The sequence below is a fragment of the Heteronotia binoei genome, chromosome 14 (assembly GCF_032191835.1).
Source record: "Heteronotia binoei isolate CCM8104 ecotype False Entrance Well chromosome 14, APGP_CSIRO_Hbin_v1, whole genome shotgun sequence".
Classification (NCBI taxonomy): domain Eukaryota; kingdom Metazoa; phylum Chordata; class Lepidosauria; order Squamata; family Gekkonidae; genus Heteronotia; species Heteronotia binoei.
Window position 1 is genome coordinate 70,923,896 of NC_083236.1, and position 22,857 is coordinate 70,946,752.

Here is a 22,857-nt window from a genome sequence, read left to right on the forward strand (position 1 = left end):
GCCCTTGCAGCCAATGAGCTTGGCTCCTGGGCCCTGGTCCTTCGGCCTCTGGAGCTGGAACACGGAGCAGAGGTCTCTCGAGCAGAGCCAGGCGGGGAGGGCCTCTGCCAACTTCTCCAGGCACAGAGGCCAAAGTGGCTCGTCTCCTGTTCACCCTTTGAAGCACGGCCTGTTTCAGCTCAGCTCTCAAAGGCCTCTTTGATAAGGCTACAAATACTTCTGCAGCTGGCTGGCCTAGAGGCGGTTCAGCAACACCCAGAGAGAGAAGTTCATTCCACCACTCCTGGTCTTGTTTTCTTGCTTCTCTCTGGTACCAGGCCTGGATGCAAGCCCTGCTCCTTCACATTTCTGGGCTGCACAACAATTCTTGGATTTTGAGTGACCAAAATGGTGCCTTTCCATTGAGTTGGCTCCACATTTTAAAAATGCCTTCTGCTGATGAACTTGTAAGGGTGGATGCTGCAAGTGCTAATTGGAAGGCTTCCTTCTCTCACAGGGAGAGCAGGCCTCTTCTAGAGGGGCCCTTTGTGGTCTGCCAACAGTGTCCCCTCTTCCCAGTACTGTTCTCATAAGAGAAGCCCTGTTGGGTCAGGCCAATGGCCCATCCAGTCTAACACTGTGTCACAGAAGAACATAAGAGAAGCCCTGTTGGGTCAGGCCAGTGGCCCCTCCAGTCCAACACTCTGTGTCACACAGGGGCCAAAAAACCCAAGTGCCATCAGGAGGTCCACCAGTGGGGCCAGGACACTACAAACCCTCCCACTGTGCCCCGCAAGCCCTAAGAATACAGAGCATCACTGCCCCCAGACATAAGAACATAAGAGAAGCCATGTTGGATCAGGCCAATGGCCCATCCAGTCCAACATTCTGTGTCACATAAGAACAGAAGAGAAGCCATGTTGGATCAGGCCAATGGCCCCTCCAGTCCAACACTCTGTGTCACATAAGAGAAGCCCTGTTGGATCAGACCAATGGCCCATCCGCTCCGACACTGTCACACAGGAGCCAAAAAACCCAGGTGCTATCAGGAGGTCCACCAGTGGGGCCAGGACACTAGAAGCCCTCCCACTGTGCCCCCCCAAGCCCTAAGAATACAGAGCATCACTGCCCCAGACATAAGAACATAAGAGAAGCCCTGTTGGATCAGGCCAGTGGCCCATCCAGCCCAACACTCTGTGTCACACAGTGGCCAAAAAGCCCAGGTGCCATCAGGAGGTCCATCAGCAGAGCCAGGACACTAGAAGTCCTCCCACTGTGCCCCCCCCCCCAGCATCAAGAATACGGAACATCCCTGCCCCAGACAGAATTTCATCATTATGCTGTGGCTAATAGCCACTAATGGACCTCTGCTCCATATTTTTATCCAATCCCCTCTTGAAGCTGGCTATGCTTGTAGCCGCCACCACCTCCTGTGGCAGTGAATTCCACATGTTAATCACCCTTGGGGTGAAGAAGGACTTCCTTTTATCAGTTCTAACCTGACTGCTCAGCAATTTCATGGAGTGTCCAGGAGTTCTTGTATCGTGATCATATTGAATGGATTAAAACTCCTGCTCTTATGGACTCTGGTTTGGTTAATCAGGAGAGAGTTCTGCAGTTCCTGAGAGGCCCTGAGGGGATTTCAGGCTTCTCCCCCACCTCCTGCGATGCCGGAGCAGCCGTGACAGGCAAGGAAGTTGCGCTGCCGGCCTGGGTGAGACCACACACCCCTGATGTAGCCAATCCTCCAAGAGCTTACAAGCCTCTTTTTTGTAAGCTCTTGGAGGATTGGCTACATCAGGGGTGTGACCTAAGATACAAAGGAGCTCCTGCTAGAATCCCACCCCTGCCTGGCGGGATGCAGCATCCATTCAGCTCCCACCTCTTCATTTTGCCTTGTAGCCCAAGTCCAGGGGGAGCCACCCAGCTCAGCAGATGGTGCTGTTTCACCAAAGTCTCTCCAGCTGGCTGTGCAGTGTTTGTTTCGGTGAATTCTTGGGGCAAGATGAGGCCCGGGGCCCTTCCCGAGTTACAGCCCTGTCTGTCCCCTTTGCAGCAGCCATGGAGTCCCATCTCTCACACCTCTCTCCAAACCTGAGGCTTGTAGGGCCAAGTCATGAACAGGCAAGAATACAAGGAATGGAGTGAGCTTGAGCAGTCCTGCTTGGTGACATGAAAACTTGCTCTGACCACCGTTAAAGTTGCCCTTGACATCCAAAGGGACCCTGCACAGTTGTGCTGTATCCTGCCATGCCAATGAATGTGCCCATGTTTTATCTGCAGTTGAAGAAGAAGACTGCAGATTTATACCCCGCCCTTCTCTCTGAATCAGAGACTCAGAGCGGCTTACAATCTCCTTTATCTTCTTCCCCTACAACAGACACCCTGTGCGGTGGGTGGAGCTGAGAGGGCTCTCACAGCAGCTGCCCTTTCAAGGACAACTCCTGCCAGAGCAATGGCTGACCCAAGGCCATTCCAGCAGATGCAAGTGGAGAAGAAGACTGCAGATTTATACCCCGCCCTTCTCTCTGAATCAGAGACTCAGAGCGGCTTACAATCTCCTTTATCTTCTTCCCCTACAACAGACACCCTGTGCGGTGGGTGGAGCTGAGAGGGCTCTCACAGCAGCTGCCCTTTCAAGGACAACTCCTACAAGAGCTATGGCTGACCCAAAACCATTCCAGCAGGTGCAAGTGGAGGAGTGGGGAATCAAACCCGGTTGAACATATATGAACATATGAAGCTGCCTTATCCTGAATCAGACCCTTGGCCCATCAAAGTCAGTATTGTCTTCTCAGATTGGCAGCGGCTCTCCAGGGTCTCAAGCTGAGGATTTTCACACCTATTTGCCTGGACCCTTTTTTGGAGATGCCAGGGATTGAAACTGGGACCTTCTGCTTCCCAAGCAGATGCTCTACCACTGAGCCACCGTCCCTCAGATAAGAGTCCGTGCACTTAACCACTACACCAAACTGGCTATTAGAGCTGTGGCTGACCCAAGGCCATTCCAGCAGGTGCAAGTGGAGGAGTGGGGAATCAAACCCGGTTCTCCCAGATAAGAGAGCTCTGGCTGACCCAAGGCCATTCCAGCAGGTGCAGGTGGAGGAGTGGGGAATCAAACCCGGTTCTCCCAGGTAAGAGAGCTCTGGCTGACCCAAGGCCATTCCAGCAGGTGCAAGCGGAGGAGTGGGGAATCAAACCCAGTTCTCCCAGAGAAGAGAGCTCTGGCTGACCCAAGGCCATTCCAGCAGGTGCAAGCGGAGGAGGGGGGAATCAAACCCGGTTCTCCCAGATAAGAGAGCTCTGGCTGACCCAAGGCCATTCCAGCAGGTGCAAGCGGAGGAGTGGGGAATCAAACCCAGTTCTCCCAGATAAGAGAGCTCTGGCTGACCCAAGGCCATTCCAGCAGGTGCAGGTGGAGGAGGGGGGAATCAAACTTGGTTCTCCCAGATAAGAGAGCTCTGGCTGACCCAAGGCCATTCCAGCAGGTGCAGGTGGAGGAGGGGGGAATCAAACTTGGTTCTCCCAGATAAGAGAGCTCTGGCTGACCCAAGACCATTCCAGCAGGTGCAAGTGGAGGAGGGGGGAATCAAACCTGGTTCTCCCAGATAAGAGTCCGCGCACTTAACCACAACACCAAACTGGCTCTCAAAGAAGCCCCTCCCGTTTGCATCTGACCCCTCTGCTCTTGCCGTGTTCTGTCTCCTTGGGGGTCTTTCTGATGCCTTGGGTGGGTTCTGGCTGTTCCTTTTGCTGGGGGGCATCCAGAAAGACCCCCCTGCCCCCGTTGCAAGCTCACATACACAGATGCAGATGATTTTTCGGGCAACCAAATGGGAATCTGGAGGAGAGGGGGGTTGTGATCGTTCTCCTGCAGTGAAGGCTTCCTCCTTGGGAGGTGGGGGGCTCTCCTTCCTTGGAGGTTTTTAAACAGAGGCTAGATGGCCATCTGACAGCAATGAGGATCCTGTGAATTTAGGGGGAGGAGTTTCCTGCATTGTGCAGGGGGTTGGACTAGATGACCCTGGAGATCCCTTCCACCTCTAGGATTCTAAGATCCTGTGAATTTCGGGGGAGGTATTGTGAGTTTCCTGCTTTGTACCGGGGGTTGGACTAGATGACCCTATGGAAGACTCAACCACAATGATGTCATGAGTTGCTACCAGGCCCCCCTTGCTTTCCAGCGCATGGTGTGTGGCAGGCACCACACCATGGGGACATTAACGAAGCAGAAAACTCCTCTCCATGCTTTAAGGGCTGTTTCATAACCTCTCTATGCAGTTCAAAGCGCGTGCCGCCTGAATTGCTATCATGTGGATCACCCTTCGCCCCTTTCCCAAAGGAGGAGCTGGGTAAGTTTCTTTCAAAGCAGGGAAGAGAAAGGGCTCTTTCTTTGGCATAAACTCCTGCTAATCAATTATTTTGGGCCAGGAGCAAATAAAGCAACTGCATCATCGGTGGCAAAACCAAGGAGGGCTTGAAAGTTGGAGCAGCTCTTCACCAGACAGAGAGAAAGACGGAGGGATCAGCTTGTTCCTCCCCTTCTGGCTGCCCAAGGAGAAAGAGTGCAGAAGGAGGATGAATGTCAAGAACTCATAACAAGGACCCAGCAGAAGGCACAACTCTGGGATTTCAAGGGTGGTGTTGTACCAAGGAAGTCCACTGAGCAGCAAAACGTACAGAGGCTGCAACCTCCACCTTTGGACTGGAGGACTTCTGGTCTCACCTGTTCATTCTGAGAGAGACCCAGTCCCTGGAAGGAAGTTCTGGTGTTACAGATATCTTGGAGGGTCCAGAGCCTTAGGTGAGTTCTTGGGATGATCTCCCTGTGCTTCTCTTCTCCAAATGCCAAGTAAGTTATCTGGAGGAAGAACTCTGTATTCGGCTCTCACTGGTTTTCCTCCGGTTCTTCTCTGTTTTCTTCAGCCAGGATCCTGCAAAATTGTAAAGATGCCCATGTCCTCTCCCGTGAAGCTGCAGCCAGTCGCCCCCAATGTCACAGCTGCCGTTCCAGAAGCCAATGTGACCAACAGGACATCCTGTGGCCACAAGCACACCGTTGTCATTCCCAGCGAACTCTTCCTGACTCTCGGCCTGCTGAGCTTGGTGGAGAACGTGCTGGTCATGGCGGCCATCATCAAGAACCGGAACCTGCACTCGCCCATGTACTACTTCCTCTGCTGCCTGGCTGTCTCGGACATACTGGTGAGCATCAGCAACTTTGTGGAGACCATCTTCATCCTCCTGATAGACAACCGGGTGATGATCCTGGAGGACCAGACGGCACGCCATATGGACAACATCCTGGACGTGCTCATCTGCTGCTCCTTCATGGCCTCGCTGTCCTTCCTGGGGGTCATCGCCATTGACCGCTACATCACCATCTTCTACGCCTTGCGCTACCACAGCATCATGACCATCCAGCGGGCAGTCCTCATCATCGTGGCCATCTGGGTGGTCAGCACGAGTGCCAGCACCATCTTCATTGCCTTCGATGACAACAAAACCGTGGTGCTGTGCCTGCTGACCTACTTGCTCTTCATGGTGATCCTCATCATGGGGCTCTACATCCACATGTTCATGCTGGCTCGCCAGCACGCCCGGGCGATCTCCAGGATGCACCGGAAACACACCGCCCCCCAGGCGACCAGCATGAAGGGGGCCATCACCCTCACTCTGCTGCTGGGAGTCTTCTTTGTCTGCTGGGGGCCCTTCTTCCTCCACCTGATCCTCTTCGTCACCTGCCCCAGCCACCCCTTCTGCAACTGCTACTTCCAGTACTTCAACCTCTGCGTCATCCTCGTCATTTGCAACTCCGTGGTGGACCCCATCATCTACGCCTTCCGCAGCGAGGAGCTCCGGAAAACTCTGAAAGAGGTGGCGATGTGTCGCTGGGGGAGGTGAGGCTGGGGGAGCAGAGCTGCGGCTGCCCCCCCCCCCCCCGCCTCAGAGGGGCCTCCTTGCAACCGGAAGCGTAGCGCCCCCTGGTGCTCTGAGCTTGGCAAACCATGCCAAGGAGGATCGAGGTCACTCTGCCGCTGGCAGAGGTGGTGGACGTGGCCTGTTTTGCTTTCCGAGGACCTGTGCGGTCCAGGCAGGATTCGGGTGCAGCAACTTTTTGTCTCTTCCCTGCTCCTGCTGTAGGTGACCCCTTCTCACCCCTGCCCAGAGAGGAAGGTGCTTTGGTGTCGTGGTCTGCTTGTGATAGTACAGAACTCTGTGTGTGTGTGTGAGTGTGTGTGTGCGAGAGAGAGAGTTTTGCATGTCAAGGATCAGCCCAGGGCCTTCCAGGGTAATAATAAACAAGAATGTTTCTGAGTATGTACTGAGTTCATGTTCCTTGTAACCAGCCAGACAGGCACCATGCATGTGTCTCCAGCAGGCCGGTGTCTGGCATTTGTACCCCACTCCCCCCCCCCTTTCTAAGGGCACTATGGCTGATGGAGAGCCAGGGGAGTTCCAGGCAGCAGCCAAGACTTAGAATCATAAAGTTGGAAGGGGCCTCCAGGGTCATCTAGCCCCACCTCCTGCAAAATGCAAGAAATTCACAAATACCGCTCCCCCCCCTCCCTTCACTTGTGTGTGTGTGTGAGAAATGCTTGCACCTGCAGCCCTTGAGGCTTCTTTAAGAAAGCTGCCAGCTGAATGATCCTCCCTCTCCTGCCCAAGCCTTGCCCAGCATCCATTGCCCCCCCTCCCGGGGGAATCTTGCCGGCAGGCCTCAGAAGTGCCTCTCTTGTGGCTGTGGGGTGCAGTGGTCACTCTGCCATGAAGCTCCTTGCTAGTCATTTGTTCTGCCTCACCTACCTCACAGGATTGTTGTGGGAGTAAAATGGGGGGTGGGGTGGGTGCGAACTCACACAGTGACCCCCCCCCTGGACTCAAGCAAAGATTTGTTGGGTGGAATCCAAGCTCTGGCAGGGAAACTGCCTTGATAGCAGCATATCCGTCCTCCGAGGGTTGTTGCGAGGGTAAAACAGAGAAGAATGATGCAAGCTGCTTTGGGATTCCACTGGGGAGAATAGCAAATATCAAACAAACCACAGGCCTCATGTCCTGGGCCAAACCTAACGTTACAGCAAAGACATAGAACCAATCTTCTCCATCGGTGTGTTTTAATTCTCATGAAAACTGTCACGAGGGGGGTGTCCGTTTAAGCAGAAGGGCTGCAGTGAGGGATGGTTCACATCACACAACTAAGCCCCCCAACCTACCCCACCTCACTTGCAAGGGAAAAGGATGCTGAGACAAAGTTCCAGAAAGCAGCTTATGGGGCACTGGCTAGGAACAGAGAGTTGCCTGGGTCTTTTTTTTTTTTAGAGTAAAAAGAGCCCTGTAAGCTCTTGGAGGATTGGCTTCATCAGTGGGGTGTGGCCTAATATGCAAAGGAGTTCCTGCTCCAAAGAAAGCCCTGGAGCTGCCCATCACAGCCTCCCCCAAAGAGGTACCTCCAGGTTTCCCAGAGAATGGCTCCTGGAGGTCTTGTCAGCTGGAATCACAGAATCCTAGAGTTGGAAGGGACCTCCAGGGTCATCTAGTCCAACCCCCTGCACAATGCAGGAAACTCACAAACACCTCCCCCTAAATTCACAGGATCCTCATTGCTGTCAGATGGCCATCTAGCCTCTCTTTAAAAACCTCCAAGGAAGGAGAGCCCCCCCACCTTCCAAGGAAGCCTGTTCCACTGAGGAACCGCTCTAACGGTCAGGAAGTTCTTCCTGAAGATGAGCCGAAAACTCTTTTGATTTAATTTCAACCCATTGGTTCTGGTCCTACCTTCCAGGGCCACAGAAAACAATTCCACCCCATCCTCTATAGGAGAGCTCTTCAAGGACTTGAAGTACTGCAGGCACTGGAGTCTAGAGAGTGTTTGCTTGGTGGGGCCTCTGGCTGGACCTTCCAGGCTGAGTTTCTCTGCCCCCCTGCAGCCTCACACGACACAGCAGAAAGGCCTAGGAGGATGAGGCAAATGCTCGAGGCCGAGGCCATGAGATTCCAATGTTGGAGGCCCAGAAGCCCTGCTGGGAGAGATGGGGGGGGGCACAGCAAATGTCCACGTCCTTCCTGTTGAATGGAAGCAACAACCCAGAGCTTTCAGGAGATACTGCTTTGAACCCCTGCACCTTCCATGCCCTGTTTCTCTCATGCTAAATGCTCCCTTCCACCTTGGGCTTTGCCCCTGCCCTGCCTTTTCCCAGAGGAGAGGACAAAATCATGAAAGGGACTTCCAGGGTCATCTAGTCCAACCCCCTGCACAATACATGAACTTCACAAATACCTCCCCCCCCTCACACACACACACACACACACACACAGTGACACCAGCTCCGCACCCAAAAGATGGCCAAAACCTCCAGGATCCCTTGACCTAGTGAAAAATTGCTGCCTGACTCCAAAGTGGCCATCATCATCTCCCTGGGGGTGTAAGAAAGAACTAAGCCCTGGTGCAGCCCTTCCTCCCTCCTTCTCAGGATCTGCCTAAGTCACAGAATCAGCACTGCTGTCAGATGGACATTTAGCCTCTGCTTAAAAACTCCAATGAAAGAGAGCCCCCCACCTCCCAAGGAAGCCTGTTCCACTGAGGAACCGCTCTGACGGTCAGGAAGTTCTTCCTCATGTTTAGTTGAAAACTCTTCTGATTTAATTTCAACACATTGATTTTGGTCAATCTTTGGGGGCCACAGAAAGCAATTCCACACCATCCTCTCTAGGACAGCAGCCCTTCAGGTACTTGAAGATGGTAATCCTATCCCCTCTCAGTCATCTCCTCTCCAGGCTAAACATCTCCAGCTTTTCTCGTAGGACTTGGTGTCCAGACCCCCGAGATGCCACCAGGAAGAGGACAAGGAAGTGAATAGCAGAGCTGCGGAGCTGGCTGTGGCCCCCATGGCAGGAGGCAGGGCCAGGTTCAGAAGCAGCCTGGGGTATCCTGAGAGATCCTGGGCAGGGCTGGCTTGCCCTCAAGAGCAAAGCCTGGAACCAAGGAGCAGCAGGGCCCAGTGGCCACCATCTCTGGCTCTGGCATTTGGCAACAGCTCCACATGTTGCAAAGCAAGTCAGCCTCTCTTTCCAGATACGTTGCTGTTATTGCTTTTGCAATGACACTGAGAAACTTAGAGATTTGTCCATGAGATGGATCTGGCACGTGCGTCCTTGCTGAAAGAATTCACTTATGTAAAATGGTAGGATGAATCAACACCATGACTGCTCATTACTGGGAAGGGGCCTTCCCAGGGGCTTGCAGGGAAGAGGGCTTAGCCCCGGGGTTTCGGTATGCGTGTCTCCCCATACCAAAGAATAGCACAGATGTGCATTGATCTGCCTGCTTGTCGGGGTGTATCTCTGCCCAACAGAGATGGATTCTGGAGAGCATCTCTCTCATATGAATTGTTCAGTTGTGCAGAGTGGTAAAGCTGCAGTACTGCAATCCAAGCTCTCTGCTCATGACCTGAGTTCGATCCTAGCAGAAGCTGGGTTCAGGTAGCCGTCTCAAGGTTGACTCAGCCTTCCATCCTTCTGAGGTCAGTAAAATGAGTCCCCAGCTTGCTGGGGGGAAAGTGTAAAAGACTGGGGAAGGCAATGGCAAACCACCCTGTAAAAAGTCTGCCGTGAAAATGTTGTGAAAGCAACGTCACCCCAGAGTCGGAAACGACTGGTGCTTGCACAGGGGACCTTTCCTTTTCCTTTCCTTTGGAGAAGGAGTGGCCCCATGGCGCAGAGTGGTAAAGCAGCAGTACTGCAGTCTGAACTCTGCTCACGACCTGAGTTTGATTCCAGCAGAAGCTGGGTTCAGGTAGCTGTCTCGAGGTTGACTCAGCCTTCCATCCTTCTGAGGTCAGTAAAATTAGTCCCCGGCTTGCTGGAGGGAAAGTGTAAAAGACTGGGGAAGGCAATGGCAAAGTCTGCTGTGAAACACATGAAGCTGCCTTATACTGAATCAGACCATCAAAGTCAGTATTGTCTACTCAGACTGGCAGCTGCTTTCCAGGGTCTCAGGCAAAGAAACGACTGTGGCTTGCAGAGGGGACTATCTTTACCTTTTTTGTCCCCCTGTCTCTGTTTCTCTTGCTTTGTGATAAGGACCCCAAGGTTACTCTGGTAATAGTGAAATGTGTTCAGTCCTTTTCGCCTTTGCATCCAAAAAGTGCGGAATGAGAATCTGGTGCTACTCAGGATTTGAGGAAAGGAGAGTCCCCCCCCCCCCCGCCACCTTTCCCTGCCTTTTCATCTCTGTGGGGGGAGGAAGGGCTGTGACACGGGGGAGGGGGGGCGTGGACACGCACACGAACAAGGAAACAAAACGAATGCTGGAGTGAAGCGAGCCCCACTTTTACTTCACTCTTGCTCTGCTGAAACAAAATGTACTGTGGGTCTCTTTGGTGCATAACTTAAAAATTGACAGCCACAGTTTAAAAACACTGTCTCCCTCCTCCCCCCGCGCCCCCTCCTCATCCTGCAGGGCGTTTCCCTTGATGCCCCACCCAGAGGGAGGGAGGGAGAAGAGGCAGATCTCCCCCCCGCCCGGCTGGCCAGGGCCAAGGCGCCAGAAGCGGGGAAGGCTTCTCTCCCTACCGGGGGCTCTTTCATGTGCGCCAGCTCCTGGGCAAAGGCCCCCAGGAAGGAGCCCAGACGAGGTGCCCACCAGCCCTCGGCCTGCCCTGCCAGCACTTCTGCCCGAAGCGAGGGGCGCCCAGCCATGAACGCCACCTGGCGCCGGGGGGCGGGCAAGGAAGGGGAGTACAGATTAAGAAAGGAGGCAGCTTCACCTCCTCCCCCTTCGCCCCCCGGGTTGCTGCTTCTGCCGAGCGCGCTGCCCTTCGGGCTCCCTCCCGCCCTCCTTCTTCCGACGGCCGGCCGGCGGGCCCCCAGCGCGGCTTCTCCGGCGCCAGAATTGATGCTCATCAGCCCCCCCGCCCCGCCCCGCCCCGGACTCGTGAGCAGATCTGGAAGGGAGGCTCCCCGGCCCGGCCTCCGGAGGGGAAGAAGGAGGTCCAGCCCTCGCAGCGGGGGGTGCGGCGGTCCCGGCTCCTGGCCTGTGTAGCTGGGGCAGGGAGCCCGCCTGGCTCTGGGAAGCGGCCCTGCGAGGGAGGGAGGGCGGTCCCGGGGGGGGGTCTCTCAGCCTGCCCTGCCTGCCCCCCCCCCCCATGCAGGCGCGCCCCTTGCAGGGGAGAAGGGCTGGGGCGGGGAGCGGCGTCCCGGAGCGCCTGGTGGTGCCGGAGAGGCGCGCTCCGCCCTGCTGCGGGAGTCCGGACAGCGGAAGGGGCTCCTTGTGCGCCCTCCCGGTGGACCTCAGCCCGGCTGCTGCCGCTGCTCTCCGGCCGCGACTGGGGAAGGAGCCGCTGACAGCCTGGGTGGGTGGCGAGGCCTCCTCCTGCTGGGCGCCGGCGGGGGGGGAGTCCTCCTCGCCCCTCCCCCTTGCAGGGTCCTCCCCGCGCCGGCCCCTCCCGCCCAGCATGACCCCAGCCAGCCCTCTGCCCTCTGGGATGCAGGAGCAGCCCCCCCCCCGCCGTGTGCCAGCCCCCTCCTCCTTCCCCTGCCGCCGGCCTTTGTTGTCCCTCCGGAGCCCAGAGACAAAGAAGCCCACCCGAGAGGTGACGCAAGCCCGGCCCCTCCCCACGGCCTTACCCAGCCCCCGCCAGGAGAGGGGAGGGGGAGAGACGGCAGCCCTCCAAGAAGCTGGGGGGGGGCGGGGGAGGAGGCGGCGTCTGTGTCACCGGCTTCCCCAGCTCCTCCCCCCCGCCTAGGGTTGCCAACTCCGAATTGGGAATTTCCCGAAGATTTGTGAGTGGGGTGTGGGAAGGGGGGGAGACCTCAGCCAGGTAGAATGTCCTGCAGTCTCCCAACCGCCCTTCCCAGGAGAACTGAACCCTATCGCTTGGAGAGCATTTGTACTTCCGGGAGATCTCCAGGCCACTCCGGGAGAGTGGCAACGCTGTCGTCCCCGCCTCCGTCTGTCACCGGCGCTGCGGCTTCTAGGGCACCCCCGGCCGCCCTTCACGCCCCCCGCCCCCCTGTCCCTCGACCTGCAAAGGCACCGCTATGGGGGGGCGCGGGGGGGGGGTCAGGGCAGGGAAAATGCAGGCGGAACGGTCAGCCCCGTCACTCTCCCGCTGCCCACCCCTGGCACAGCCAGAAAGGAGTCCGGGACGGGGTGGGGCCAGCGTGGGGAGGGCCCTGCTCTCCTCCGACTCCTCTTTGTGGCCTGGAAGGGCCCCTCTTGGCTGACTGAGGCGTGGCTGGTGAAGGTGGGGGGGGGGCAGGCTCGGGACGGCGTGGTCGTCGTCGGGGCTGCTGCTGGTGCTGGAGGTGGTGCTGATGCTGCTGCGGCAGCGGGGCTGGCGCAGTCCTTTGCAGCGGCGCCTCCTGATTGGCGGCGAGGGAGGTGGTGACGTCAGCGGGCCGGCCCGGGTGCAGCGCGAGGCGCCCATAAAACCCGCCGCCGGCAGCCGCCCGCCTCCGCCCAGCCAGCCGCCCACCGCCGCCCGCCCGCCCGCGCCCTCCAGCCCGCCGCAGCCGCCCAGCAACGCAGCCGCCGCCGTCGCAGCATGAGAGAGATTGTGCACATCCAGGCGGGCCAGTGCGGCAACCAGATCGGAGCCAAGGTAAGGGCGGCTGCAGCGGCCACAGAGCCCCCTCCAGCCCTTCCCTCCTCCCCCCGACGGGGCGCACGGCTCAGGCCGGGACCTCCAGCCCTGGGGAGGGCGGGGGGCACTGGCTCCCCTTCGCAGCTGGCTCCTCTCCGGGCCCCCAGGCTGGGTGTCCACCCAGCCCCGCCGCATCCCGGCCTGGAGGGGGCGGGCGGGAGGGAGGGGCGGGTCCCTTTGTGCCGGCTCTCCTCCCGGCCTCCTGCCCAGCCTCAGAGGGGGGGGGGGGGGCTTCTTTCCCTTTCCGCAGCCGGCGGCGGGGCCACCAGGGCGGGGCTGGAACAAAGAGGTCTCCGGGCCGCGGGGGACTCGACGGGTGACCTTGCGGCTGGAGTCGCGGTGACCTTGCGGGACAGCTGGGTTCTGGCGATGGGGGCGGGCAGGAGAGCAGGGCTCTTCTCGGGACGGGGGGGGGGGTCCTTTGTCCGGTCTCCTCCCGGCTCTGCCAGGCTGTGGGGCGGGTGGCGCTGGGCTCTCGGGGGAGGCGGTGGCGTCCTTGGAGCCAACACACCCCCTTTCCTGACGCAGGCCGGGGCGGGGGACAAAGAGGGGAGGGAAGCTGGGGTCCTGCGCCTTGCCCGGGCTCCTGCGAGAAGAAAGGGCCGTTGCTGGCAGCGCCTGGGGTGGGAAGGCAGGGAGCGTCCTGGGGGTCCTCCGCCCCCTCTCTGGGGAGCCTGGCTGCGTTTGCCCTGAAGGAGAGCCCGGCCCGTCGAGGTTCAGCTTGGCAGGCTCTGCCCGGCGCCTGTGGCTGAGCCTGGGGGACAAAGCCGGCTGGGGAAGATGCGCCCCCCCCCCCCCGCCGCCCGGCATCTGTGCCTGCTCTGAATGCGAGGGAGGGAGGGAGGGGGCCACTTAGCGCTCCGTCGGGGGGGGGGCTGAAATCGAATCAGCCCTCTGGTGCCTCCGCAGCTGGGCCCTCTCGGGCCGGGGAGGGAAGGAGGGGAGGGCAGACACCTGCCATTCATCCTCTCCGCCCCCTGCCCAAGCTCTTGAAGCCAATGAGCCCGGCGAAGCTGCCAATCTCCCCTCCAGCCAGCCCGGGCTTATGGTGCCATGGCTCCCCGCAGGAGCGCCCGGCCATCTGTCTGGTGCCAGACGACTCCGGGGAGCCCCGGGAGGTGCCACACCTCTGCAGTCAGAGCGCCCCCCCTCAAGGCTCCTCCGGAAGGGCTGGCTCCTGAACCCAGCCCCCAGCCTCTTCCTGCCCTCCCCGGGCAGGGCCGGTTCCCCTGGAGAGAAGGAGGCACCGCTTTCGGTGCTGGGGGCCGAGGGAGGGGATGAGCCGGCTGGAAGGGGCCGCGGGGCTCCCTGCTCCAGAGTAAGATGTGCCAAGGAGCTGGAGTCGTCAGCCGGCCACCTCAACCCTCTGGCAGGCATATGCAGAGCAGCCCGGAGAATCCAGCGCCAGCCGCTGGCCCTGGCGAGTGATTGACACACCGGAACTGGGCGGGGCTGAGGCTTCTTTTGTGGGCCGCCAGACGCTCCGGCCGCTCCTCCAGCTGAGCTGGGCTTCCCTAAGGGAGGCTGCTTTGCAACACCTGCTGACCTCATCCGGGCTGCAGAAGACCCCCGCAGCATCTGGCACCGAACGGGGGGCGTTGGCTGGAAAGCCTTTGTTTGAGGCAGCCCTGCAGGGAGCTTAGCCGCTCGCTTTGGCATTTCTGCCTCTCGACAGGAACAGCTCTTGCGTCCTGCCCTTCCTCTCACAGAGCCCTGCCTGGTGCCCATTTGGCCCAAATCAACCCTGTGAGGAAGACTTTGCTAAGAGACTAAATTACCCGAGGCCTACGCCTGAGTTTAAGGCCGAGCAGAGAATCAGAACTCAGGTCTCAGTCCAAGCCAAACACCTTGTCTGCTAGAATGGGCCCAAGCTCACAACCCGGGGAGTTGCCCCCAGAAGGGATCTGGCGGTGGAGACTGAGTCATCTGGGCGTCTCCAGCCGGAGCTCTCTTTGTTTCAGGAAGGAATCCTTGGCAAAGGGTCCTTCTCAGGACACAGTTTGCTGCACCCAGTCCTGGGGGAGGGAGGCCATCCCACGCAGACAGAGCCCAGGGCCTCCCCAGCCTGGCTCACCTGGTTGTGAGTTCCCTTTTGCCTTCTTAGTCTGATAGTGACAGGTCTTCTACTAAAGAGAGCGGGCAGTAAAGACCCCATCCCCCCCCCCGCCCCACAAGGAGTCATCAGACCCCTAGGAAAGCTCCTGCTCAGGCTTTTGCCCCCATTCTGCTGGCCAGAAAGAGCCAATGTCTTTGCCTCCCCCCCCCCCCCAAAAAACCCAACTTCACTCTCATCCTGTAACAGGAACCCATTTAGCCTCTGCCTGGAGGAAGCCCTTTGTTTCAAGGCAGAGTGCTAGAAATGGAACCATAAGCACTGGGCACTCTCCCTGGAGCACTCAGAGAAATGGCCCCTGTTTACTCTCTATGCCAGGGATGTCGAACTCATTTGTTAGGAGGGCTGGATTAGACCTTGTCGGGCTGGGCCATGTCAGGCCAGGCTGTATTTAAGATTAGGTAGCAAAGATACAAAGGACACAAACAAACACAATTATTTTTTGAACTTAAAACATGCTTTAAAAGTTGGCACTCATTGGTCTTAAAGGTGCTTTCTTTGTATTTGTCCCATGGGATCTAGGGAATGGAGCAAAGGAAGCTCTGGCTTTTTCCTTCCTTCCCCAGGGGACTGGGGGAAGGAGCCTCAGCCAATAAAAGGAAGAGAGGCTTGGCTCAGTAGCTCTGCTGTGCAATTTAGAGATTCTGGAAAAACAAGCTCTCCCTCCCCCCCTTCCTCCCCAACAGAGGAGCCTCAGCCAATGGAGAAAACAGAGGCTTTGCTCTCTAGCTCCTGTATGATTGAGCAAGCCTGGCAAAACAAGCTGTTATGCAGATGGAAGCAAGAGAGAGGGAGGAGGAAGCAGATGACAGCCAGTTCCTCGGGGGCCTGATAGGAGCCCTCTGGGGGGGGGGGGCTGATTTGGCCCCCGGGCCGCATGTTTGACACCCCTGGCCTATGCTGTTCCTCTTCTTGCAATACTCAGCATTGGAAGGGCATTGCTGTTTTCCCCTCCACTGACTCTATTTAGCTATCTCTTATTTCCAAGACAGAACACTGTTGTGTTTCAGACCTGTACTTGAACCTGCGCAGAGCTCAGCTACTTTTTCATGGCCAAGCATGGCATCCTTTGTACTGAGGAAGGGGGCAGAGCTGGTTCAATAGCAGGGCAGTGCCCAGTTTGAGTTCTCTCTTATCTGAGCTGAACATGAGAAGACAAGGCAACTAGCAATTTGCATGTCTGGCTCCAGCCCCAGTTCAAAAGAGGTTACATGGAACTATAATGGAGGCCATGGGGTGGCTGTGGTTTCAGCACCATGGCCAGATCCCTTCAGCAGCACCGATAGCTCTCAAGAAGAGCCCGAGGCTGCTGGAAGCCAATAGCCACTGTCTGCTTTCTGACCAGTAGGCCTTTCAAGGGTGGTTTTGCTGATAATCTCCAATTACCACAGGCGGGGAAACTGCCCATAAGCTGAGCTGCTGGCCAAAGCAGCAAATGCAATCTTGCAAATACTGTCTTAAGTCCATCACACACAATCTGTCTAAAATCCATGGCTAATTCCATAGCACTGTCTGTCCTTGCTGGGATCTATAGGAGAGAGCAGCCTTCCTGGATCTGACCACAGCTCCATCATCAGGGCTCTGTCAGGTGCTTTAGTGAAAGCACAACACAGAACAGGACTGGACTTCTCCCTCCACATCTTTGGACTTTCCAGCTGCCCACAGTGAAGGGAGCTGCCTGGAAGAAGGCCCTGCCTTTTCTAACCTCCTCTTGCTCTTCCCTCAGTTCTGGGAGGTGATCAGCGATGAACATGGGATAGACCCCAGCGGGAACTATGTGGGAGACTCCGATCTACAGTTGGAAAGGATCAGCGTCTATTACAATGAAGCCTCCTGTAAGTTGTACTCAATACTCCAGAGAGCCAGTTTGATATAGTGGTTAAGTCCACAGACTCTTATCTGGGAGAACCCGGTTTGAATCCCCACTGCACCTGCTGGAATGGCCTTGGGTCAGCCAGAGCTCTGGCAGAGGTTGTCCTTGAAAGGACCGCTTCTGGGAGAGCCCTCTCAGCCCCACTCACCTCACAGGGAGTCTGTTGTGGGGGAAGGAGATAAAGGAGATTGTGAGCTGCTCTGAGTCTCTGATTCAGAGAGAAGGGCGGGGTATAAATCTGCAAGCTGCTTCTTCTCCTCCCTCTAAGCCAGGCGTGTCGAACTCATTTGTTATGAGGGACGGATCTGACATAAATGAGACCTTGTCAGGCCGGGCCATATGTGTACCAATTTAAGATCAGGTAGCAGAGATAAAAACTTTTTAAAGGACACAGACAAATACAAAGATTTTTTTTTAAAAACCACCTTAAAACATGGTTAAAACATCAGCGCTTGTTGGTCTTAAAGGTGTTTTCTTTGTATCTCTCCCATGGGATCCAGGGAACTGGGCAAAGGAAGCTCTGGCTCTTTCCCTCCCTCCTCAGGGGACCAGGAAGGGGAGGAGCCTCAGCCAAGAGAAGGAAGAGAGGCTTGGCACAGTAGCTCTGCTGTGGAATTCAAAGAGCCTGGCAAAGCAAGCTCTGCCTCCCTACTTTCCTCCCCAAGGGAGGAGCCTCAGCCAATGGAGAATATAGAGGTTTTGCTCTGTCGCTTCTGTGTGACTGAGCAAGCCTTGCAAAGCAAGCTGAGATGCAGAAGGAAGCAAGAGAGAGGGAGAAGGAAGCGGACAAGAGCTAGTTGCTCAGGGGCCTGATAGGAGCCCTCCTGGAGCCTGATTCAGCCTCCGGGCTGCTTGTTTGACACCCCTGCTCTATGCTGTTTGATGTAGTGGTTAAGTGCACGGACTCTTATCTGGGAGAACCGGGTTTGATTCCACATTCCTCCACTTGCAGCTAATGGAATTGCCATGCAAGATTGCCCTTGAAAGGGCAGCTTCTCTTATTAGATCTCTCTCAGCCCCACCCACCTTGCAGGGTGTCTGTTGTGGGGGAAGAAGATAAAGGAGATTGTAAGCCACTCTGAGACTCTGATTCAGAGAGAAGGGTGGGATATAAATCTACAATCATCATCATCTTCTTCTGTGGAGTCTTGTGAGCAAAAATTCCACTTTGTGAGTTACTGGCATTAACGTTGCGAGCCACTGCATAAATTAGCTTGCTCTGGGGTCATTTTTCCTGAGCTCAGATAAAAATGTGTGAGCTGGAGGCTTAAAAACTGTGAGCTAGCTCACACTAACTCAGCTTAGAGGGGACACTGGTTGCGCTTTCAGTCACGGTCTTTCCGTCCTTCCTTTCTGGGCCATTGGAAATGACATCAGAAGCGCATTCCCGAATTGCCTGGGGATTAAGGATCCCCCCAAGCACTGGGAATGGCATCCAGGGTGTCTTCCTAAGCCCCCCTCCCTTGAAGGAAGTGAGGCACCAACAGAAATCATAGAATCATAGAGTTGGAAGGGACCTCCAGGGTCATGTAGTCCAACCCCAATGCAGGAGGCACAACTGTGGGCTGAATTCCTCTTTGCACACGGCCTCCTGGAGTGCCCTCTTTTGATCCCAGCTGTCATCCAACTTCTGCTTCATCTTCCTTAGAGAGGCAGATCTGAATAGAAGCAGGAGGAATTGCCTAGGTAGAGCTGGGAAGCTGCTTGTGGGACTGAGGGCGGAAAGGACGGGGGGGGGGGGGGGGAACCAGCATTGCTGGGCAGTTGCCTTTACCCAGCTAGTGTTGCTAACAGGAGAATATACTGAGGGAGAAGGGGTCAGATGCAACCTCCTGTTTGGTCTTTCTCAGCAAAGGAGAAGGGAGGCTCTTCAGTAATGGGAAGACACTTCCATGCAGGGGCAGAAGCCAGATGGTGCTCAGTTATGGCCTGGGTGGGAGATATAACAGGGCTACAGTTCCTCAAGGAGCCTCCCTTCAAGGAACTTTCCCACTCTTTCAGCTCACAAGTATGTTCCTCGCGCTATCCTCGTGGACCTGGAACCTGGCACCATGGACAGTGTCCGGTCGGGGGCTTTCGGCCATCTCTTCAGACCTGACAACTTCATCTTTGGTATTGTTCCTGCATTCCACTCGTCCCTTCCCCTCTGAGCTTCCCCACCCAGTTCTGCATGCTCTCGGGCTGGATCAGTTTAAAGATTTTCGAAAACCTAAAGAGCAGGGAAAGGGGAGGGTTCAGTGGCACAGTGTCTGCTTGGCATGCAGAGAGCCCCAGTTCCAGTGATTTCCAGTTGAAAGAGAGATACCTAATGGGTGGTGTCTGCCTGAGACCTTGGAGAACCCCTGCTGGCCACATAGACCAATGGCCTGACTCAGCAGAAGCCAGCTTTGTGGGTTCCTGTTGAGCACCTGGCCATAGAAGATGACAATTGTGGGTCAGAAGACCTGGGAAGGATTCCTCCCAGAGAGACTTTCTTCCTGCCCTGCCCCTTGGGCTTCTGGGCCTTCCCAGACCACACTCCACCCATTTGGAGAGAACAGGAAAGCTGTGCATGGAAGCCCGAGGGCTGGCTTCTTGCTGTGCTGCATGGCTCCCTGGTGCAATTTGACTTCCAAAGCACCTGTGGGGAGACTGAAGACAGATCACAACCGTCGTGGGGGGGGATTTCAAGACTTCTTTCCCCTGTTGCCATTTCCCGACTCAGAACTGGGAGGGGAAAGGCAGGTATGAAATGAGCAATGCCTTTTTTTGCTACGTGGGCTAAAAGCAAATTTGGGGCAGGGGGTGTCTTGTTTTGACAGAGGAGGAGACAGCTTGGAGAAAAGTTAATTTCTCTTCCCTGACCCCAGATTCTCTTCTCTCACACACACACACTCACACACACAAACTGTTTGAAATGTCATACCTGGGGATCTGCTCACAGATGTTTCTCTGTTTTAGATGACATCTAGTGAAAACAAATAGCCTTTTGCCCTTCTCAGAGTGCTTAAGGTTGTGCAAACAGGTGGAATATGGTCAGGACATTTTTGCTCTGAGAAGAGTAAAAGGAAATACGAGGGTCAGAGAGGGTCAGATGGACAGAGAGGGTCAGATGCACAGCTTTCCCTGTGGCCTCCTGGGACTTGCAAGGAGCAAAGTCAGCGGGTGTCTCTTTCTTTCTTTCTTCCTTCCTTCCTTCCTTCCTTCCTTCCTTCCTTCCCAGGTCAAAGTGGTGCAGGGAACAACTGGGCGAAGGGGCACTACACAGAGGGCGCCGAGCTGGTGGACTCTGTCCTGGACGTGGTGCGGAAGGAGTGTGAGAACTGTGACTGTCTCCAGGGCTTCCAGCTCACCCACTCTCTGGGCGGGGGCACAGGCTCTGGAATGGGGACCCTCCTCATTAGCAAAGTCCGTGAAGAGTACCCCGACCGGATCATGAACACTTTCAGTGTGGTGCCTTCCCCCAAAGTGTCCGACACTGTGGTGGAGCCCTACAACGCCACCTTGTCCATTCACCAGCTGGTGGAAAACACAGATGAGACCTACTGCATCGACAACGAAGCCCTCTACGACATCTGCTTCCGGACCCTCAAACTGGCCACGCCCACCTACGGAGACCTCAACCACCTCGTCTCGGCCACCATGAGTGGCGTCACCACCTCCCTGCGGTTCCCTGGGCAGCTCAATGCAGACCTCCGCAAGCTGGCTGTCAACATGGTGCCCTTCCCCCGCCTCCACTTCTTCATGCCCGGCTTTGCCCCACTGACGGCCCGCGGGAGCCAGCAGTACCGAGCCCTGACCGTGCCAGAGCTCACCCAACAGATGTTCGATGCCAAGAACATGATGGCGGCATGCGACCCCCGCCACGGCCGCTACCTGACCGTGGCCACCGTCTTCAGAGGGCGCATGTCCATGAAGGAGGTGGACGAACAGATGCTGGCCATCCAGAGCAAGAATAGCAGCTATTTTGTGGAGTGGATCCCCAACAACGTCAAAGTGGCCGTCTGTGACATCCCTCCTCGGGGCCTGAAGATGTCGTCCACCTTCATCGGCAACAGCACGGCCATCCAGGAACTCTTCAAGCGCATCTCAGAGCAGTTCACGGCCATGTTCCGGCGCAAGGCCTTCCTCCACTGGTACACAGGGGAGGGCATGGATGAGATGGAGTTCACAGAGGCCGAGAGCAACATGAACGACCTGGTTTCTGAGTATCAACAGTACCAGGATGCGACGGCTGAAGAGGAAGGCGAGATGTACGAGGATGATGAAGAAGAGTCTGAGGCCCAAGGGGCCAAGTGAGAGCGGGGGCCGCGTTCAGTTCCTCCCGGCGAGAGCTGAACACCGACAAAGCCCTCTAGTTCATTGTCCTCCATTTTTGCTACTCCTTTGCTGAGTTCTAGGCAACCAGTTGCTTCTGATTCAAGGGTTCCAAACTGGAAGATTGTTCCGTCTGTACAGTCTTCCCCCCTCCCCTCCTCCCCGTGTCTTATCAGTTAGTGCAGCCCTTCTGTCCTCCATCACTTTAATAATGTCAAGGGCCCTGGTCTTTATTTTTTACTGGTCTGTGTCTATTTTTATGTTTTGGAATACTTAATAAATCTATTGCTGTTCAGCACCTGAGTTAGCCTTCTCTTAGCAGCTTCTGGGGGGAGAAAAAGAGTCTGGCTGAAAGGTCGAGAGTGAGACCTCAGCCAGCCAGTCCTCTGAACTCCCCCTGGGTGGGGCTGGGGTGGGAAAGAGAGGGCTCTAGAATGTAAGGATGGGTTAGAATCCACACAAACACAAACACACACACACACACTGCCCTTGCAGAATGTGTCCCAAAGCTCCCATTCCCTGTTCTTAATAAGGAGAAAGAAAAGGCTGAGTCTGTACTGCAGCCAGTCTGGAAAGAGGACAAGGACAAGAAAGAGAACGGGTCCAGAATTGGGTGATGAAGATGGTGAGGGGTCTGGAGACCAAGTCCTATGAAGAAAGGTTGAAGGAGTTGGGCACTTTTAGCCTGGAGAGGAGGCGGCTGAGAGGTGATAGGATCACCATCTTCAAGTCCTTGAAGGGCTGTCCTAGAGAGGATGGGGTGGATTTGTTTTCTGTGGCTTCGGAAGGCGGGACCAGAACCAATGGGTTGAAATTAAATCCAAAGAGTTTCCGGCTTAACATTAGGAAGAACTTCCTGACCTTCCTCAGGAGGCGGTGGGCTCTCCTTCTAGATGACCCTTGAGGTCCCTTCCAATTCTATGATTGCTACCTGCACTGCTGCTTAAAGGTGGGGGGCACTCTAGGCACAGGTAGGTTTTTTCAAGAGTGCCAACATCGTCCTGTTGGCTCAACAGCAGCTATTATCTCAGGGATAACACGATGCAGAGGGAAACACGATGCCAGAAGTCGTCCCTTTGACAGCTGTGTCTGGGCCCAGAGATGGTGGCTTGTGGAGACACAGCAGCAGACCTCAACTCCCTCTGACCCAGTGCCTGCCTTCCTCTGTTGCATTTCTAATCACAACCTTCTTCTTCCAGGAGCTGGTCGGGGGGGGGGGAGGGCAAGGCATCTGGTTCTCCTCTCCTCTAGTTCTTGGCTTCACACAGCCTTATCAAGGTCTCTCCCACGGAGTTGCACCCGGCCTCCAACTCTCTAACCAATACCTTTAACCTCCAACCGAGAAACTTCGGGCACATACACGTACTTTCTTGAGACATAAATTGCACAGGTGACATACTGGTTTAACTGGCCTCTCCTCTGTAAGGAACCTGGGAAACTGCAACCATGGTGGGGGGTGGAGTGGGGGAAGAGATTTCTGGCAAAATTCTAAACCGCTGATTCCCAAGACTGGGGGCGGGGGGGAGGAGGACTAATATTGCTGGGCTGCGGCTCAGTGGGAGAGCAGCTGCCTGGCATGCAGAAGGCCCCAGGTTCAATCCCCAGGTCAGAGCACCAGGTAGGAGGTGACGTGGAAGACCTTTTTCTGTCAGAGGCCCTGGAGAAATGTGGCCAGTAGACAATGCTGACCGGGATGGACTGATCTCCTGGTTCAACAGAAGGCAGTTTCAGGTGTTCATACTGAGGAGGGGTGAAGGGTCAGTGGAAGAGCCTCTGCTTGGCATGCTGAAGGTCCCCGTTCGATCCCCAGTGACAGCAACTCCAGTTAAAAAGGGCCACAGAAGTAGGTGCCATGAAAGATCCTTGTCTGCCTGAGACCCTGGAGAGCTGCTGCCAGTCTGAATAGAGAATGCAAATGCTGATGGACTGAGGGTCTGATTCAGCAGGAAGAA

The 22,857-nt window shown here is 56.1% G+C and overlaps 1 protein-coding gene across 1 annotated transcript; it reads left to right on the forward strand.

Annotated features, from left to right (window-relative positions):
* The first annotated feature begins 4,929 nt into the window (after positions 1–4,929).
* Positions 4,930–21,200, forward strand: TUBB3 (tubulin beta 3 class III). The gene is made up of 8 exons (XM_060253869.1): positions 4,930–5,879; positions 5,996–6,119; positions 10,576–11,016; positions 11,130–11,330; positions 12,426–12,581; positions 16,463–16,571; positions 18,611–18,721; positions 19,812–21,200. The coding sequence occupies exons 1-8, from the start codon at positions 4,930–4,932 to the stop codon at positions 20,885–20,887; spliced, it is 3,168 nt and encodes a 1,055-aa protein (XP_060109852.1). The 3' UTR covers positions 20,888–21,200.
* Positions 21,201–22,857: the final 1,657 nt, after the last annotated feature.

Bases quoted from the DNA above. Each gene is read 5' to 3' on its own strand.
- TUBB3 (XM_060253869.1), top strand. From the start codon at position 4,930: ATGCCCATGTCCTCTCCCGTGAAGCTGCAGCCAGTCGCCCCCAATGTC. The intron at 11,017-11,129 runs GTAGCTGGGGCA...CCCCCCATGCAG, and splicing joins GGTCCCGGCTCCTGGCCTGT to GCGCGCCCCTTGCAGGGGAG. The intron at 12,582-16,462 runs GTAAGGGCGGCT...CTCTTCCCTCAG, and splicing joins GCAACCAGATCGGAGCCAAG to TTCTGGGAGGTGATCAGCGA.